A 20,576-nucleotide genomic window follows, 5' to 3' on the forward strand; every position below is an offset into this window, starting at 1 on the left:
GAATATAAATGTTGTTGTTCTTATCTCTTTTGCCCCAAGAACTCTCAAAGCATATTAAATACTAATGAAATCTCCAATTCACGATTGCATGGCCTCTCAGGGTGCCAAGCTGCTGGAGCCATGAACTGTAAGAATTTAAGTGAGTTTCCACAGGCAACTTTCCAAAAAACTTCCACATCACATTATTAGATCACAAGCTTTCATAACCCCCAAATTATGATGATGATAATGCTTTATTAAAAAGCTTTTAATGTCACAGGAACACCAATAGTTTTTTTTTTTCAAAATTATATTGTCTTAACCTTTTACATCCCTACGAGGCAAAGAAGAGGCAAGAGAAGGCAGTAGCTATTTCAGAGGGTCCTCTGAGAAAGTAAGTGTAGAGGTTTGAATATCTAAAACATTCTCTTTGTCATAGAAAAAAACTTTTTGAGCACAATCAGTGTTTCCAAATGTACAAGAAAACTTCAAAATTGTTTTTAAATTATATGCCATCCTGGATGGCGTATAATTACATTACATCCTGGGTGTAAATCACACTGCTCGTATGAGAAGCTAGCATTTTAGCATCGTTGAAATTAACATTTACTATCAGATTTGGTTTGGGCCAGAGAGAAAGGAAAGGTTTTAAAAATTCCATATGCCAATTTCTGTCCTGTACATTGAAAGAATATTTATATTAGCCTCTAAAGTTCTGTGGTAGTATTCTTGGGGGAAAAAAATGTGCCTGACAGATTCAATGTGAAGTCCGTATCCCTCTAAGTGTTTATTGTAGCTGCAAGGTCTTTCTGGCTTTCAGACCTTACATGTTCCCATCTTACATTCACTTTTTACGTAATGGCTTTTAACAGCATTAGTCATCTCGATCTTAATGTAAGTTGAATGTGTTTGGTCATAATGTTCAGAATGATGAAATTCATCAATTCCCTCATAAACTGGACTTTTTTATGGAAAGTGATTTTTCTTTTTAAAAAACCTGCTTTGAATTTTTGTTTATTTAGTCTATCTTCAAGTACTGGTTGAGCACCAGACATTGGCAATACAATGGGTGTAAGACAGTCATGGTGCTTGCTTTGTAGAGCTCATAGACTACCTGTGAACTCCAAAAATAATTACATAACTGCAACTGTGATAAATGCTAAAAATGAACACTTTAAGATTCTATGAAAGCACAGATTGTGGAGGAGCTGACCCAGTTTGTGGTTATCAGAAAAGGCTTGCCTAAGGAAATGACATGTCATTTGTGACCTAAAGGACCTGTAGGAGTTAGCCAGCACACGGGGCTCAGGGGAACAGCCTGTGCACAGGCACTGAGGCAGGCATGAGTTTGATGCTTTTGAGGAGCTTAATGAAGGACAGTGTGGCTGATGTGTCAGAGCTAAAAGACAAGGTGAGGCAGGTGCAGTGTAGGCATTGTGGAAAGGCGTGTCAAGGATCTGGGCCTCTGTCACTAGTGAGCCGTAGAAGGGGTTAAGGCTGTGGAGTGACATTTGTTGGTAGCTCATAAAAGTAAGAAAGACCAAGTGACCCTTTGATCTGTCACTTTATTCTCTCTTGGTCAGGAATATGACTGGAGAAACTATCAGCCCAGCCAGATGAGTGAATCCGAGTTGCAAATGCTGGCAAGCCTACGGCGGCAACAGAATGAAGAACTGGAGGACACTGGGGCTTCCCATGGCCTGAGTGCATCCCAGGTTGACAACTGTAATGTCAGCATAAGTACCAGCAGTGATGACACAACCACCTGGAACTCCTGCCTGCCGCCTGTGAGTCCAGGGCTTTGCATCTTTGTTTATTGCCTTAACGAGGAACAGGCTTCTTTCTCACAAAACCCAGCCTGGCCTGGGAAAACTAGGGCCAAAGTGAAAACACTCCCCATGAGAAATATTCAGAGCCCACTTTGAAATAGCGCTTTAGGTCTGGGGGCATTGTCTTTTCTTAAATTGTCATATTTGCCTTCAGATAATGTATGTTAATTACGTGATGATACATAAAACCATACATTGAAAGAAAAAAGAATAATTGTACTGTAGACTATGGGTGTCCCGTTGCATCCCCAGCTCCTAGCACAAGCCCTGGCACATAGAAAGGGGTCAATATTTGCTAAATAAATATTTGTTAAATGAATGAACAAAAAGGAAGAGAATATAGATATAGTAAGTATTGTTTAGATATGAGGGCAGAAAAGAACCTTCTGTGGAAGTAACCAGATGTTTACTGACTCCTCCCTGTGTCTACGGACCATGATAGATGCTGCAGGTGCTTCAGTGGCTCCTATTGTCCCAGCTGTTTATACAGTTAAAGCACTTTTAAATATGACTCTTCATCCTCCCTATGGACTGGCAGAGGAGTTGGAGCAGATCAAGGTCTTCCTGTTTTTCAGGTGAAGAAACTAAATCTTAGGCCCAAGCTTCCACACGTGGTCAATGGTGGAGCCCAGAGCAGAGCCCACTGTTTTGATTCAGTCCGTTCTCCACAATACTGTCCTCAAGGATCTTATGGCTTAGCTGGAAAGACAAAGCAGAAACATGGAAACCACAGTCCTGTACAGCACAAGAAATGTCATGAGCCAGAGTAATAAAATCATTATTATAATAATGGTAATCAGAGCTACCATTTCTTTAAGCCTAGAGACATTTTAAGATTTCCATAGGCCCAAGGAACATTTACTCATAAGGCCACATTCAACATCAGATCAAATATTAAAATACACTTTCATCCAATAGTAAATATGACTTTTTTACTATACAGTTTTTGAAAAGAACTATAAAATTGTGTAACTTTGATTCATGTTTGTATAAAATTATGTAAAGCTTGAGTTCAAGTGTAGTTGACAGGAAACAACTTGTGTTTTAAAGTATTTAATTAAATATTTATTAATTTTGCAATTTTCTTTTTGTATTTTTAAAGTCCATTTTTTTCCAGGTCTCTAATACTTCTGTAGATCTTAGAAATCTCTGAGGCCCTGGCACTACACCTTATGTGTGTTATCTGATTTACTCCTTACTGCTATCCTGTGTGGTAAGCACTACTGAGTTCCCATTTCCAGATGAGAAAATTGAGGCTCTTGTCAAAAAGTAAAGTGATTCAGAACTAGTTTGGCATCACCCCTGAGTCTGGGCTGCTTACCACCATGATGTGGTGACTTCTCGATATGAGACCTAAGCGTCAAATGAGTGCTACCCATATCCAGCAGAAGGTGAGATTTCTGCTCTAGAGAGAACTTACAAGTCTTCATGGAGGAGGAATTCACATTGGCTCTAAGGAAATGCAGAAGGAAAATGAAGTTAATTTTTCATTAGTGTTCTTTATCCTCCCCTTGCCCAACCTCCAGGTTTCTCTTGCCTTAGTTGTGCTTTCATTAAACTGAATGATCAAGTATGAGTAATAACTCAAGCAGCCTTGGTGCCAAAGAGTACCTACCCACTCAGCAAAGATACCCCTGTGTGCTGGTTACTCAGATTACCCTTGTAGCCAGATCTAAGAACATAAGAGTAAGTTGCAGATTTTTGCCAAAGCAATTTACAATGGAATTGAAGCATTGCCTTTCTTATAAAATATACCTCAGCAGTCGTTTAAACCGAAAGTAAGAAAGAGAACAGTGGCCTCCTGAACGAGCTCATTCTGTCATGAAGTAGCTCAGAGACCAACACTGCAAAGGGCAAGCTGAGGAATGATTACTTATGGACTGAAAAGGCTGAACTCTTGGTTGCCCTGGTTACCGTGTTCTCATCACTGTCCTGTTCTGGCAAGGACTGAAGTCCTCATGCATGACAACTACTCTGCTCTAAAAGTATACAGCCAAAAATAACACCATTGGTAATGATCTTAATAACCCCTCTATTTGACCAAATGAGAAATTGAAAACAGTGTATTTTTTAGACAGAGAAAATAATTGAAAAGCCTACCTTTGGTATTCATAAAATATGTTTATTATTGCATCAAATTCGGTCTATTTCAATATTGGAACTATCACCAAATGGAAAATTGCATTCCTTAATGAACTCTGCATCTTGTTGCTCATATAGAGTTTAAATAGAGCAATTTACAAGAATCATTGTGGTGTTTCTGAGAGCTCATGCCTTTCTCTTTATAAGTTATATAGGGACAATGAAAAAGAAGAAATGAAAGAACTCATAACTTTATCACAATGATATCCTGCTTTTCTTGTATCTCAGTGGTGGCACCATCTACACTGGCATTCAAAGAAGAAATCCGGAATACATCTCCACTCCTCCCACTGCTCCATTCCATACCCAGTTGATCTCCAAATCCTGCGAACCCTCTCTCCTTTTTACCTCTTAACCCTCCCTACCTAATACCATAGCATTGGCACTTTATTTTTCATCTGAATTCCTTCAGTAATCTCCTAATACCTCTGTACCGCCAGTCTAAGCACCATAGCCTGATGCTTAGGAGCATCTGCTCTAAAGTCAGATTGCCAAGGTTCAGATCCAAGTTGTGATGTAACGCACTTAGCATTGTATCTGAGACATAATAAGCATTTAATAAATTGAGTAGTCATTATTATTACCATTATTATTTACAGTGATATTTCTAAAGCCCAGATCTTCTCTCTTCCCTATGTAGAGCCTTTCCATATCTCCCGTTGCCTCTTTAGTTTGGCATACAGGGCCCCCATGATCTGAGACCTGCTTCCCTCACCAGTCTCATCTCTCACTGCTCCCCTCCTTTTACTCCATGCTTTAGTCCCAGTTGTAACTCCCTAAATGCACTCCGCACATATCCTTGTACCTTGTATCTGATTATCCCTCAAAGCCTTCTGTAGTCCTTCTCCCAGCCTCATTGTGAGAGACATACCTTTCTTTCTGACACTAGAGTCAGGAGTACCTCTATGATAACTCTCACCACAACGTAGCTTGTCTGTCTCACATTAATTCATTCCACACATTCTTTTGAGTGGTACAATATGCTGTGGACTATGCTGGGGATACAAATAAGGCTTTATCCAGCCTTGAGATGTTCACAATATTGGAGGGAAGCAGAGAGTAAATAGCTCACTGTAAGTCAGGGTAGTAAGTGATGATAGAACAAAGAATTATGAGAACGCGTGAGAGGGAGCTATTAATTCTACCTGTTGGTTTCAGGGATGCTTTCACAGGAAGGCTACAGCTAAGCCAGAGATCAAGAATGAGTGCGAGCTCACCAGGTAGGAAGAGGGGGAAAGGAATTCCAAGCTCTGAAAAGGAACAGAATTAAGTCTATGGAGGTGAGGGAGGAGTCTCTCCTTTTACAGGATAACCTCCTCTTAGTGCCTTTGTTTCTCCATCACTTTGAACAGGACTTGAAGTAAGTTTTTGCTTGTCTCACCATCACTACCCACCCCCCACCCAGCATACATAACAGTACTGTTCCATACTCTAGCTACGCTGTGGAGCCCGCCCATCAATGCTATGCCCTTTGTCCAGATCATGTCAATCATGGTCTTTCCTCTGCCTGGAGACCCTCCATCCTTCTTCTCTACCTAGAACACTCTGTGTTTTCCAAGGCCCAGCTCAAATGTCACTGCTTCATGACAGAGGGTCTCTCTGACCCTCAGCTACCCCGCACAGAATTATCTACTTCCTTGTTTGGGTTCCCATTTTCTTCAGGCTCAGTGATAGCACTGACCACATCAGGTAGCCATTGTTACCAATATCCCCCAGGCCTGGTTGTGAGCTCCTTGAAGGCAGGACCATGCCAAGCACAGAACCTGGCCGAGCACAGACCGAGGCACACTCAGTCACTGCTGGTTGTTAATTGTTGGTTGAACGAATCAATCAATAATATTAAAAGATTCCTTTTTTACTCTAAAGGTAGTTTTCATCAAAATTTCAAAATAAAATCAGTTTTGCTTTGCTTAAATACATCCTGAATGATGCAGGTAATATTTTACATTCAAGATTTGATAAATTGATATTATTAAATATGCACACAAAGGAAAAAATCTCTCTCTGGGCAGGGCTGGATGACCAATAGCTGAGAAAGGAGAGTTAGGCAGGTCACATTCAGTTTAGCATCTTTACCTAATGACTCCACACACATTGCAGTCTGAAACCAGAAAGCTTATGCAGAGTAAAATGAAGAGTCTTTACCAAAATCTATTGTGTTTACTACAAGCTTTGATTCCTCAGCTTTCCTAGCATCTGTACAGTTCAGAGTAATATGTACCATTTAAAAGGTGTTTAGATATAATAAATTAGTCATTTAAAAGTGTAATTAAATGTAACCATCTTTCTCATAACAAATTGGCTTTTGTAGGCATCTCTTGCTAAATAAATACAGCCTACTGAGAAATCCATTGGCCTTTGACAGACAAATTTTTCAAAGTTTCTTAGAACCAAATTCAATTAAAACAATACTTTACAACTTCTGTGGAAACCAAGCTACAAGTAATCGATTTCAGAGGGTGTCTGTTAGGAGTAGCCCTCATGAGATTTATTCAAAAACTGGGCTTTAGGCAGCCTTGGGAAGGGAGCTAGGAATTGGTTATAATGGATTCTTAAGTGAATTTTATTTTGGTGAGGGATTTTGATTGACAGTAGCATAAAACCATGTCTTGGAGTGTGCATGTGTTTGTGTGTGTGTCTGTGTTTTTGTGTCTGTGTGTGGTTTCTTTTTAAGGAAAAGGAATAGTTATGAAGGGGAACAGCTTCATGTGATGATCAAAAGAATACAGACTCTACATTAGACTACCTGTGCTCCAATCCCAGCTCTGCTATTTACTGACAGGATCGCCTATAAAAAGGGAATAACAAAGGGCCTTCCTCGTATCGGCATGGTGAGAATTGAATGAGTGCAAGGAGTGCATGTGCCCCGTGCCTAGCAGAGGAAGCTCGTGCCCACTGTAATCTGCTGCTCCCCCAAAGTTACTCTCCTCAAAGGGCCACTTGAGTGATCAGAAAAGATTTCTAGGACATTTTCCCTTTTTATGACCACTGAGGTATATAAGGATGGGCACAGGTTCTGTTGTGCTTGTTTTGATGTGAGCTTAACCATGAAAATCCAGACTGACCCCCTCAGAGCTTTACAAATGAACTCTCTTGCATTATTTCATTATTTCAATATTTCATTATTTCTGTCCTGCATCTAACTAGATTCAAGAAAAGCATGTGTCGTGTGCATGCTACCCTGTAAGCAGACGCCCCAAAGCCATCATTCCTTCAAGTTAAGGATGCCCATAATCTAATATCAAGCACATTAGTCTCCTCAGCTTATTTTTTTATAAAAAGCTCATCACATGCATTCATCAACTTGGCACGTTGCAGAGCATAATATTTGGAGAAAAACGAGGCAAAACGCACTTAATAAAAGTACAAGCATATGGTGAGGTTCTCAGACAAGTTATTTATGGTCTTGATTAACCTTGCAACATTATTGCCATTTTCATGGGTTTAACATATCAACATGAAAATGTTGTCTCTACCTTTTAACATGGCAGGATTATCTTATCTCCTGTGCTTTTATCTAGCCTTCACTTCTCTCCCTCACCCAAAAATTTCTAGCGGCTTGATGGTGGAAAAACAAAGCTTCCTGTGCTGGGCAGTAGTTAACTGTATCTGAGTGCAGGTTTTCTGACGCTAGTGCATAGCAACAGCGCCACCAAAAGGACAAGGTCCCAGCTTTCATTTCTTTTCTCATCGGCGTATCAGCGTTTCACATGACGATGGCTGGTTATTGTGTGTTCAATATATAATATGTTGGCATTTCAGACTCTTTATAGTTGATAGGTCTTAATTTGTTCTGATCTACAGATTCGTTAAGGCCTCAGTTCTCTTTGGGTGTAATGAGTTTTCTTTTAATTCTCCTGAACTAAAAAGGTAAGTAGTTGATTGTGTTAAGCTGCAGATAAATCAGATGAGCAGGTAGTCTTATATCACCATCAAAATGATATACGAAAACTGATATTAGAGTCAGTGTAATATCTATGCTGTCAGGAGAAAATACTGAAATGTGGGAGTTGTTCTGTGTTTAGTGACTATGAAAGTCACCCCATGAAATAAACACTCCTCATTTCTCAGAGTAGTGTCTATTGTGTCTCATGTTTGTCTTAAATTTAGCAGTGTGACAAAACTTATTTTCTTTAATTTTAAATATATAGCAACATGCCATAAGGATGAAATCAAGTGAATTTAATTTATGATAAGGAGATAGTCTTATATATTTCAAATAAATGTGTTTTGGGACCACTTTTTTTTTCCTGCCATAAACTGAACTGATTTTGTCATATTTGTTATTCAAAAGCTTAGGTGTTCACTGTTCTAGGTGAACTCCTGAGCTGGATTAAGCACTACAACCTAGTGGTTAAGGGGGTAAACCATGCAGTCAGATTGCCTGGGTTCAAATTCTGGCTCCAGTGTTTCCTGGCTGGCAGGACCTTGGGTTAACACCCAGTGTCTGAATTTCCTCTTCTGTTAGATGGAACTGTTAATCCTACCTATTTTATAGAATTACTGTGAGGATCAAATGAGATAATATCTATCAAGGAATTAATACCGAGTAAGCACTCAATAAATATCAGTTACTGCTATTTTATTATAGTCATAGCTATTTGTAGGTATCTGTTGCTCTTCCTTTGCTTCTCCTTATACTGTTCTCTAAATATGGTTGAATTCTAAAGTCAAAAAAATCAATTTTATTTTTTTAACTGGTGCTTTCACAGGATGTTACCTCCCTAGAAAAGTAGAAATAGGTTTACTGCTGCATATATATGGAAACCTATCTATTTCCATTTGTGGACGGGGACATCTGGCTTCAGACAGCCCATCTTGTCCCTCCGACCTGTGCCTCACCATGTTCAGAGAGCTTTTAGAAACATTAGGCACATTCTCACTCATTCTGATTTGGGCCTAGGAAAATGAAAAGACCACATCCAGGTGACAGCTCTGCCCTTTCAAAGCATCAAAGCCAAGTTATGAGAACTGAAATATCTTGAAGGAGCTTTTAGCTGCGTCATTGCCATAATCCCTTCCTCTCCCTGAGTCTGATTATGAAATTGGGAGATGTGTACAGACAGGAGGAATTGGGGCCACCCAATTTTTATGTCATCCACTCCAAAGCAAGACTTGCGTCCTTCCCCAACTGAGTCATTAGCATTTGGGATTTATAAGTCAGTTTATAGCAGTTACATGTCTAAGTTGGAATACTCTGCCATGACATGTTATTATTAAATTTAAATTGGTTATTGAATAATTTGGGGTAACAACTTGGTAATTAGTTTTCAATAGTAAAAATCAAGTAAAGGAATCAGGTATTCAGACCAAGTTCCATTATCATACAATTATTTTAACTGAATTTTTTTATTTACCTGTCTATCTATTCATGTCAACAGTCCTTACTACTTCGAAAAGTTTCCCCTGGTTATTTTTTATTTTCTAACACTTAAAAATCACTATGAATGTGAGTCTTTTATTGATTGTGTTCTCTTTTACTCCTCATATCATTGGATCTGTTTCATGTAAACATGAGCAAACATGGAAATAGTCAGTCTGTGTAGTCTAAGTGAGAACTGAGTCACAAATGACATAGGAGTCTGTAACCATTTTTATTCTCCAGAGGATGGAGTAAATAATTTGAAATAAGGCTGTTGAGGACAAGTGTAAATAGAATTAATGGTATAAAATTAAGAAAATGGAAATTTGGCTGAATATCAACACTGTGATGCTTAGATAGTTATGGAAGTGCCTTTGAGAGTAAAGAGGAGAAGTCCACTCACTGGAGGCCAGCTGAAATACTGGACAAATACCAGTGAATGTATTATCCAGAGTATTTCTGTACCAGTGTGAATTGGTCTAGAGAACCTGTTAGGCCTTTGCTTACTAATTCCTTTTTTGCTGTGAAATAATAAAGCCTAAATCATAGAACTAAATTTCACTTGCAGATTGTTGAACGTCTTATTTCTCTAGTGAGATCAAATATGTCTTATGACATGTTTTTCCCTCCACTGTCCTCCCAGCTGTAGTTTCTTATTACTGAAATGGTGATGCATTGATATTGGTTCAATTACCAAAGTAACTGAGTACAGTACATTTAAATTCACGGTGCATCACAGAGAGTCGGGCTAAGTGACTGTGATTATCAGACAGGGTGTTTGATTTAAATTAAAGGAACACTTCCAAGAGATTATTTATAGAGGAAGACTGTTTACTGTAAAAAAAAAATCCCATCACCCACATCATTAATATTTTAGGACCCATTAAAATAAAAAATATGTGGAAAATAGGGAACACATGCTCTATATGTGCAGGCACCATTGCTACACTGTTTTCCTTTATTGGGGTGAGCACTGTGGGGCCACATTATGGGTGACAAAACCTGAACACCAACCCCATTGGGTAAGGAAGTAACTGAAGCCCTTTAAATGCAATTCAAAAATGTATACCAAATTTCAACCTGTAATAAAATGAGAATGTTAAAAATGATTTTCATATTAGAATTACATGATTGTTAACCATATAATAAAAATACTTTGAGGTGATGTTTTCAAAGAGAATTTGTGTTGGACATAATGGAATTTTCTCCCTTTATAGAACAAAGAAAAAACATCAAGTTCCATTGGAGGCAAGGGTTTAAGGCTTACATCGGATGTAGTATTTAGCTATGTTTTGAAATAGGCAGTAACTTAAAGGTTTCTTGTGGAGGAAATAATTGAGATTTCACGTTTTTGCTAGGTATTGGCATCACTTTTTTCGGTTCATTAATTAATACTTGAGGTTTTGTTATACAGTTGGGGAAAATGACCACTTTGACCTAAGATTTACATGTGTAATTCCACTAATGAAAAAAGAAGTTATCCTTGCAAACTTACTAACATTGAAATATAAATACATATTCTGTATCTCTGGGTCTCTGGATTATTGATGATACTTGCTATGCAGCATTAATTCCATGAGATGAGTTGTTTTGTTTTGCTGGATCTGGAAATATCAACCAATGTTAACAGCATAAAAATTCTACAAGGACGAGGATTCCACACATGAACTTTAATTACACCATAGGTGCTATCTAGTCCAGTGACTAGCCATTAAAATAACCTGTGTGTTCTCATATCTACCACTTTGTTATTTGCTGGATCTCCTAAACAGCCTTTGACTCTTCTGTAAATAAACCAGTCGCTTGTTGCAGATTCTTTCTTAGGAAAAAACTATGGTAATGAGAGTGCACATGAGAGCATATGTAAAGAGCATCTTGCTGATTAGTACCTCACAAATGTTTTGTCTTTTACAGCCTGTCAATCAGGGTCGTCACTATCAGAAAGAAATGAATCCACCTTCTCCATCTAACCCCCGGTAAGGATCACTAATAATCTAAATGTTTAAAAAAAAAAAAAAAGATTACTTAGAAGATTATGCATTTTTCTTGGTTTCATGAAATTGTTTTTCAAAACTTTCAAAGGGCTTCCAAAGTTCTTTTCTTTAGAAATTCTAGTTCAGTCTACTTTTCTTACTTAGACGATGGTGTAGTGGTTAACAGTCTACGTAGGTTTAACAATAACACCTCTGCCTGTGGGATTTTGAGCAAGTCATTTAACTCAGAGTAATTTAGGCAAAATAGTTACCTCATAGTATTTCGGGGAGTATTATATGAACTAATTCATGAAAAATTCTTAACACAGTTCCTGGCACATAGCAAGCTCTCTTTAAGTGTTAATTTATTCGGTAACATTCTATTTGCATAGATATTTCATTGTAGTAGATAATTTGATGTTTAGTACATTTTAGGCATGAATCTTTTTTGTGTTACCCGGTGCCTTTAAATTTATCAGGATAGCTTATATGAGTTCAAATGTCCACTCTCTTTTTTCATAATTTCAAAGTTCATAATCTGAAAATTATTTAATTATTTCAAAAATGTCATTGACGTATAAGTCATTTGTCAATATAGAAGACTTGTATTATTTTAGATTCATTAGAGACAAGCAAATCTTGAATTTGAGTTTTGACATATATGTAGTAGTATATCTGTAGTATTATATGGCTTTCTAAAAAATAGCTAAATAAACTAGTTTATCAGTATAAATCAGGATTGCTTTATTACTATTTATTAAATACTAAGAATTTATTGAAAATCAGTCTGTCTTGAGCTCCACCCACAGGATCTTAGTTATTGGAATGCATCTCATTATCCAAATGCATCTCATTATCAAGCTCTCTCACCTGTACTACTGTGGGTTGTCCTATGGATGGACCAAAACACCACTGATAGCGTTGTAGCTCTGCCTCCGGAGTATGATACCTATTACACAGTGTCTGAATTAAGACTTATTTGGTGCACATATGAAAAACAACTTAGCTACTATTAAAAGTGCGGGAGACAGAGACAGGGAGGGAGAGACACACAGAGGGAGGGACAGGGAGATTGGTTAAATAATAATACAGGGCTGTATCCTGAAACCCAAGGGCAGGCAGGCAGTATCCTCACTCCATCACTGTTTGTTTCTTCCTATCTCCTCCATTCTCTCTAAGCATCAGCCTTCTCTGCCTCTCAGTCACATCACATATGGCTGTCTGACAGCTTCGGTTTACATATTATAGTCAAAGTACATGCCGAGGCTGACAGGTTGTGTCTGAATCCCAATTCCTTCTTTCCAGGAGAGAGAATGTGATTGACCTAGCTTGGGCCATGTATTCACTTCTGGTCCAATCAGTAAGGAACAGCCAAACAAGCCATATAAAACTAGCCATGGCTGCCAAGAGACCACCTACATGGTTTATAGGACTTTTAATGGATCCCAGAATATTCATGACATAGGCAGAGTATATGTTCTTTATTAGTAATCTCTTCTAAGTGTTCCTGGTCTATACACTTGATCTGATCATTCTTTTGTGTTATCTAGTAGGGGAACTTATCACTATCATAAATAGATATAATGAGGAGTTCAAAATTAAGATTATAGTTTCAGTGTATATAAAAAGGTATTTTAACACTTCTAAAATCAGTTATCTCTTGATATGTGAATATGTCTCTTGCAATCTTGCAGCTCATCTAGATTTAACCAACAAACTATTTCTGTCTACATATGAGTAAACATTCAAGGTAACTGGAAATCCAACTTTGGTCCAAATTATAACAAAGTCAGGATTTGTAGTCTGAACAAATGAAAGTGATAGTAAGATATGTTAGAAAGTGGAGCCTTTTGTTTCAATAAAACGAGAAAGAGGACCTAATTCTCATTTCTAATTCTGCTACTAACCCCAGTATATTATCTCAGACAAGCCAGTCAACCTGTCCAGACCTCATCTTATAATATGAACACCCTCATGAGTAAAGGAAAGGAATTGAGTTACATGCTCTCTGAGGTCACTTCCAGCTTTATGACTCTGTGACAGTGAGGAGACTCTTTATAGATTTTACATGTGAAAACCAGTTCCACTATCAGAGGGAACACTGCCCTATATGGAAAACATGCCTCATGATATTGGATGAGATAATTAATTAATTAATTAACATTTAGATGTGGTAATATGTGGCTTTAAATATCTCTTTTAAAATTTGATTTCCAAAGATAGAATATAAGAAAATTCACCAACTAAACGGACAGCATATTTTATTTAACCAATTAAATGTTCACTCATTTAGGAAAAATTAACTTATATTTTTACATAGTAAAATAAAAAGCCAAATTCTAAAGCAAAAAATAAAATGCCAGCAATCCCACTTGCCAGCAGGTTATCCACCAGTTTCCTAAAAAATTATTATATAGCTGTTGAGAAATCCTGCAGATTATGTGGCTTGGCCCTTGGCTCGTAAATCCAGTAGCTTGGAGAATTGGCAGAAGGGCATTACTGGGCCATAAATAAAGAAGATGATAAAATTATGAGGTCAACATAGATCATCATATAAAAATGGGATAAATTGAATCATGTAATACATGTAATTTAACTTAGAACTGAAAGCTATGAGTCTTCTTAAGGTTTGTGTTTATTATATTTCTTACAAATATATAGTATGTGTTAGACCCTAAAATACAGAACTTGAAAGTTAAAAGATACTGGGGCTGGCCCAGTGGCATCGTGGTGAAGTTCACGTGCTCCGCTTCGGTGGCCCGGGATTCACAGGTTTGGATCCTGGGCGTCAATCTAGCACCTCTCGGCAAGCCACACTGTGGCGGCATCCCACATAAAATAGAGGAAGACTGGCACAGATGTTAGCTCAGGGCCAATTTTCCTCACAAAAAAAGGAATAACATAAAGTTAAAAGATGCCAATAATACATATGAAAAAAGTATATGAAATGAAAAGATGAGTCTCTAAGTCTATCCCTTTGGATAAGCAAGTATCTAACTTGAATCCTGGATTGAAAGTTTGACATACAGGGGCTCTGAACAGTACAAGAGAAGCAAGTAGGCTCTTGATATCCTGAATTAAATGTGGTTGTGATCAGAGTAATGCAAATATGATGCGGATGGGGGATATGTGTGTATGCCGGTCCACCCAGAAGAGAGCGTGATAATGCCCTTTAGGAGGTGAAATGGCCACATTAGCTCCAGTGAAATATCTGCAACTACTCCAGAGACCTAAGAACCTAGGATTTTAAAATTATATATGCTCATACCCACATACATACATATTTAAAGGGTCAACTTTCAATTAGCTTCATTAATGTAACAGAACAACCAATATCCCCAAAGTCTTTCATTTACATTTTGTTCTGGAAAGATTTTTATTTCTGCAACATAACTATCTTCTTAGTTTTATGTGTTTATGATTAAAGGTAAAGAGAGTAGATAGTATGCAATCCACAAAGCAGGCAAATTTGGGTTTTGAAGAGTTGGCTCTAGGATGAAAATAACTAAAACACTGCATATATTCATATATTGTTTTCCTAAAAGTAAAAGAATTCACTTGCACTCATAGGGCAATGCGTGACATTAGTTGGAGGTAGGATACAATGGTAATCATTTCCTGAGAAGTTTACAATCTAGGAATTGAAAGACACATGGTTCACTTCATCATATTCCCGTGCGTGTCTAGATTTGGAACAAAGCCATTTGCCCTGTACTGTTAGGCATGGGTGTGATGTTTCCCATTATTTTTGCCTAACATACTGACTGATGTTTAGGCAGCATCTCAGATGCTGGGGCACTTGCCTCCAGTGGTCACCCACTTCGCCTCTTGGGGCATTGACAGCCTCTATGACAAGGTGCAGAAATGGCTAACATAATCTAAATACAATTTAGAGGAGTGTTGGGTAGGAGGAAACAATTTCACAGTTCATTCATGTTGAGAAGTGTTTCTTAGTATGTAAACTTACATGCTGCCAACAGAGCAAAATGGATGCTGTTTGCAACCTTAAGTTGTTTATTTTAAAGTGCCATCTACTGGTTTGTGGGGTTTAGAGCTGTCCCTTAGGCACATCTATTTATGTATTTATGGAGATTCTTCAGAACAGCTCAAGATATTTTTGCTCAGGAGTGGGTTTTGTAAAAATAAACTGTGATTACGTTCTGGTTGTCTGTTTATATGGATGGAGCCGATAGCCAGTCTTTCGTTTCAAAGGATCATTATACTTGCTATTTTTACAACTCATTGGAAAATTGAGGGGAGGAGGGAATGTAGTCAAAGGCTCTGTACAGTTCTAAATGTTTATGGAAATAAACAGTATAGAAAATAATTCTAGAATGCCCAATCAGTAATGAATGGCATGGTTTTCTAAAGTGTTTGCTGTATGACTTATCGCTTATCTGTAGTTTTTTTTAAATGTCATTGCAGATTGTGTTGGGGCTTGAATGCTTTGCAGCTTTGCCACATGTTTGTGTGGTATAAACATACTTATGACTATAATTATCTGATAAAGCCCTGCAGACTTTGACAAATGATTAATAACCACCGACCTCATTTCTCGTTGGCTGGCTCAGCCGGCCTGACTGAGGCAAGCTGGCCTGTCATCGTAACCCACAAATACTACTCTGGCCTGATCACAGTGGCTTCATTTTTCTTCTTTCCACTTGTTGCGACTCAGCCTGATGGGCTTCTCCTCTATTGCTTAAGCTTTCCCCCCAAGACAAAAGAGAGAAAATGTTTAAATAAATAAAATTAAATATGGAACTTATATGTCATTTTCCTTTTCAAATGTTTAAATCTGAATCATTTTAAAACAAGTAAGTTGGATTTTTATTCCTCCTTCAGACCAAAGCACAACAGAGGATTTCCTGATTAACAATGCAAACAATTAGTTTCTCTAAATGTAGTATTATTGTTGTTTTCTATTATCTATATTTTTGCATTAAATCTTAATGATTTGTTTATAAAACCAAAGGCATCAATTTTTGCTCTCATCGTTTCTCTCATTAGCTTTAACTAGGAAAAGCTGTCGATGTGGGTGCCTCTCATTTCACAGTCGCATCCCACAAATTCGTACCTGCTCCTTTGATGGAAGTGATTTTCCCTTGAGTCTGGTTCCAGGTCCTGACTGAAGACCCTTCAGTTCTCCTAGTCCCTGGAGGGCACGGTGGTGTCCTCTCTCTCCTCCCTGAGGTGGTCAGCACAGGCCTGATGAGGGTAGGAGCTCCATCAGCATTTGAGCTGAGGCAGGGAGGGTGGAGGAAGGCCCAGATACATTTCATGGAGAAATGAAAAGCTTCGCCCTGAATGTTAACCAGTTAAATTTCAAATCATTTCCTACATCTTTCCAAGAATTTCTCTTCCCTTTCCTGAAAATAGGAGGTCAATGGTATTGCTTTATTCAGAACCAGGATAAAATTGAGGTTTTATGAGAGGCTTTTGTTTAGACAGAGTTTAAATCTAATTTCCATGCATATTTCACTCCCTGCCAACCCAGAGATCCATAGACATTGGTAACCATTAGAATGGCCCTAATCTTTAATGTATAACATAACATGTATTATTTGTATGAGCTATAATAATAGCTTCCAATGCCTTCTTTATTCCAATGACTCTCAAAGTTTTAGTTCCAGTCCTGGCCCTCCTCTGAATTTCAGACTCATCCATCCAAGCTGCCAACTTGAAAGATAGCCACTTGGATATCTAACGCATACCTCGAATGTAAGCATTTAAGACATAACTTGGTTTTCTCTTCCTCTACACATCTGTTCTTTCTTCAGTCTTCCCCATCTCAGAAAATGCCACCATCATCCCCCTTTTGTTCAAGCCAGAAACCAAGAGTGATCTCTGTTTTCTCTCTCTAACCCACCCCATGTCCAGCCTCCGCAAGTTGTGTGGTGCTCCCTCCAACCATAGTATATGCCAGATCCAGTCACTGCTCTCTCTTCACTGCTACAGTCCTCACCCAAAGTGCCATCATCTCTCACCTGGACAAATGTCAGAGCTTCCTACCTGCTTTCTCTGCTCCTTTGGCCTCTACAGTCTGTTCTCCACTCAGCAACCAGAGTGGTGGTGTTACACCCAAACGGGACCCAGGCATTCCCCAACGTAAAACCTCCCGGAGGTTTCCTACTGCTCATAGGATCAAATCGCACTCCTCACCCCAGATGCCCACCTCTCAGACTGTGTTTCATACCCTTGTGCACCTTGCTCGCTGTGTATAAAACACCATGGTCCTCTCTCTTTTTCTCAAACACTCCGGGCTTGGTTCCGCCTTAAGAGCTTTGCATGAGATGGCCCCTCTGCCTGGAGTTCCCTTACCCTAGAAAGGACATAGCAGCTTCCTCTGTCATTCAGGTCTCCATCTCAATGTCATCTCCTTAGAGAAGCCCTTTCTTAGCATCCAACTAAAATAACCCCAGTCAGCCTTATTATATTTTTTGTTTTTACCACAGGACTCCCCACTTCCTGATATTTTCTTGCTTGTTTGCTTATTGTCTACACACACACCCCTCCAGAATATGATAGAATGTAAACTACATGAGTATTGGGACTTTATCTCTCTTGCCAGCTGTATTCCTAGCTCCTCAATCAGTGACAAGCACAAAGGAAACACTCAAGAAATATGTGTTGGGGCCTCTCCTGTGGCCAAGTGGTTGGGTTTGTGCGCTCCACTTTGACGGCCCACGGTTTGCCAGTTTAGATCCTAAGTACGGACCTATGCGTTGCTCATCAAGCCATGATCTCGCGGCATCCCACATAGAGGAACTGGACTGACTTACAACTAAGATATACAACTATGTGCTGGGGCTTTTGGGAGGAAAAATAAAAAGAGGAAGATTGGCATCAGACGTTAGCTCAGGACCAATCTCCTCACTAAAAAAAAACAGAATGTTTTAAAGAACTATGTGTTAGGGGCTGGCCCAGTGGTGCAGCAGTTAAGTTCGCACATTGTGCTTTGGCGGCCCAGGGTTCGCCAGTTTGGATCCCGGGTGCAGACATATGCACCGCATATCAAGCCATGCTGTGGCAGGTGTCCCACATAAAAAGTAGAGGAAGATGGGTATGGACATTAGCTCAGGGCCAGTCTTCCTCAGCAAAAAGAGAAGGATTGGTGGCAGATGTTAGCTCAGGGCAATTCTTCCTCAAAAAAAAAAAAAGTGTTGAATTCATTGAATCTCACCTCACAAATATTAGTGTGTGTGTGTGTGTGTACATATATGTGCATATGTATATATGGGGCAGGGAGTACGAGGGGAAGAGAAGACCTGAGCCTGTGGTGCTGGTGCCATCTTAAACTCAAGAGACCACTTGCCCCTTCTGCACCTGGAGGGGTCCTTAGTGCAGTGCAATGCTCATGGCATTTGGCCTGTCCAGGCCACTTTTAGTCCTGGTTCTGATCACTTATTCTATCAGAGCCAGTTTGCTCAGATTGCACACCTGCTCCAATTACCTTGTCCCAGGCCCTAACTAGCCATCACCCTAGAGGTCTCGGTGCCACCGCTGGCCACCTAACCAATATTTCTTTTTCTTCGGTCTCCTCACTTGTTCATTCCAGCCCTGCCTGCCTGAGCATCAGCTGACGTCACTCTCCGGTTTCCTCAGTTGAGATGTCTGTCTGCTCTCTGACCAGGTTGTTCTTGGGTCACTGGGACATAGCACTTCAACCTGAGTCTCCTACTTTTTCAGTTGCACTCCATGAGAGAATCTTAAACCGTTAGTGCTGGGGCAATACTCATCCATATTTTGGTTATTGTCACGTTTTCTGGCATTACAAACTCATAAAACCCATTTCCATGAGAGTTTCAGAACAACAGGATACATCTTCCCCACCTTCCAAAGCTTCTATGTCCAAAATGTTGGATCCAGGAAGAATCTTAGCATTTTGAATCAGCAGAATGTGCGGCTCCTGCGCTTACCCAGGCCTCCCAGTCACTGTTATCCATCCAGATGGTGAGCTCAGATTCTTAGACCCAGGGTCCAGTGTAAAGAAGGTAATTACCAAAGTGATTATTTACTGTTCAGTGTTACAGTTTCAACTTTTAGTTAAAAGATTCAGCTTTTCCTTCTAGGGTAATGAGAACCTTTAAAAAGTTGAAGTACTAATTTCAGTTTATAACATTCCCCTCTATTCTGTCTGAGGGGAAGGGCTGGGAGCGCAAGCTGAGGTGAAGGATCATGACACGAACCTAAGACATGGAAGATCATGCTTATGGTTAAACGGCCACAGCCAGTCACATCTGTAGACTCACAGCGTCCTCCTTCATTTTGTAACCTAATGCAGGATAGGTTCCCTTGTCGTTTAAACAAAGAACCACTGCAGCGTGAAATGATTGAAACTGTACTGCAGTTCATACCCTCAGCAATGTTCATTGAGTATTTTTGAAGCATATGCTATGTACAGAGCACTGTGGAGAGATGACTTTAACGTGCTCTCGGTGAGTTTGCAGCCTCCCAGCACAGGTGAGTCCACGCTGCCTGTCAAGGCAGCATGTGAATGTCTTAGGGAAGGTGCCGAGGGGCGTGAGAGCAGGGAGCAAGCCTGGCACGGAGAAACTGCAGCCTTTCCAAACCAGTGCCCACTCACAGACTCTGCTTTTGTATGCAGTTAGTTTTTGTTCTTCCCTGTGATTCTCTTGTTAATGAAAAACATTACATTTTGAAATTGATTAAAGTTAAAACACGTAATTTTTCACTCTAGCAATATACAGTATTATGTTTACCAGAGTTTACAGCTTCATATTAGGCTGTTCATTACCACATAAAAACCCACTCAGTATAATAAATACCATACAACTGAAACGTCCAGCCTGTTTAAAATGACTTGAAGGAGAAAAGGCAAACAACTTTTAGCTGATTTGATTGAATTAACGCTAACATTATTGTTCTATTGACTCTTTCTTGTCCATTGATTTTTAAAAGCCTTTAGCTCCCTTGCCATCCATTAAGACAAATCAGATGCAATTTGGTGCTCAGGACAAGAAAACGCTGTTGAGTGTTGAGTGTATGGATGGAAAGAAATTATATATGTGCAGAAACAAGACTGTTAGAAGGCAGCTTCTCATATTTTGCTGTAAACTTCTTTGCTTTTGACACTTGAGGTTAACAATAGTGACCTTTGTTTTATTATGTGAACACTGGATCAGTAACAAGTGAAGCCAAATGGTGATCTGTAGATGAGGTACTTTATCTCTTATTTAAGATGAAAGAAAACTAGCTAGAATTTTACGTAGTCTCATATTTTTTAGTCCTTGATTCTCTTTATTTGCAGAACTTATAGACTAGTAAGCAACT

At 39.1% G+C, this 20,576-nt stretch overlaps 1 protein-coding gene across 21 annotated transcripts in view; it reads left to right on the plus strand.

Annotated features, from left to right (window-relative positions):
- Positions 1–20,576, plus strand: part of CFAP20DC (CFAP20 domain containing) — a 227,086-nt gene that overhangs the window by 168,429 nt on the left and 38,081 nt on the right. For 18 of the 21 annotated variants that reach the window (XM_005600500.4, XM_070238737.1, XM_023620167.2 and 15 more), the window contains 2 exons: positions 1,563–1,766; positions 11,227–11,288. In XM_005600500.4, the coding sequence (XP_005600557.3) occupies positions 1,563–1,766; positions 11,227–11,288 (266 nt within the window). The remainder of the gene's footprint in view (positions 1–1,562; positions 1,767–11,226; positions 11,289–20,576) is intronic. The other 3 variants (XM_070238735.1, XM_070238736.1, XM_070238744.1) reach the window with 1 other exon arrangement.

This window comes from Equus caballus, chromosome 16 (genome assembly GCF_041296265.1).
Source record: "Equus caballus isolate H_3958 breed thoroughbred chromosome 16, TB-T2T, whole genome shotgun sequence".
In the NCBI taxonomy this organism is placed as follows: Eukaryota; Metazoa; Chordata; class Mammalia; order Perissodactyla; family Equidae; genus Equus; species Equus caballus.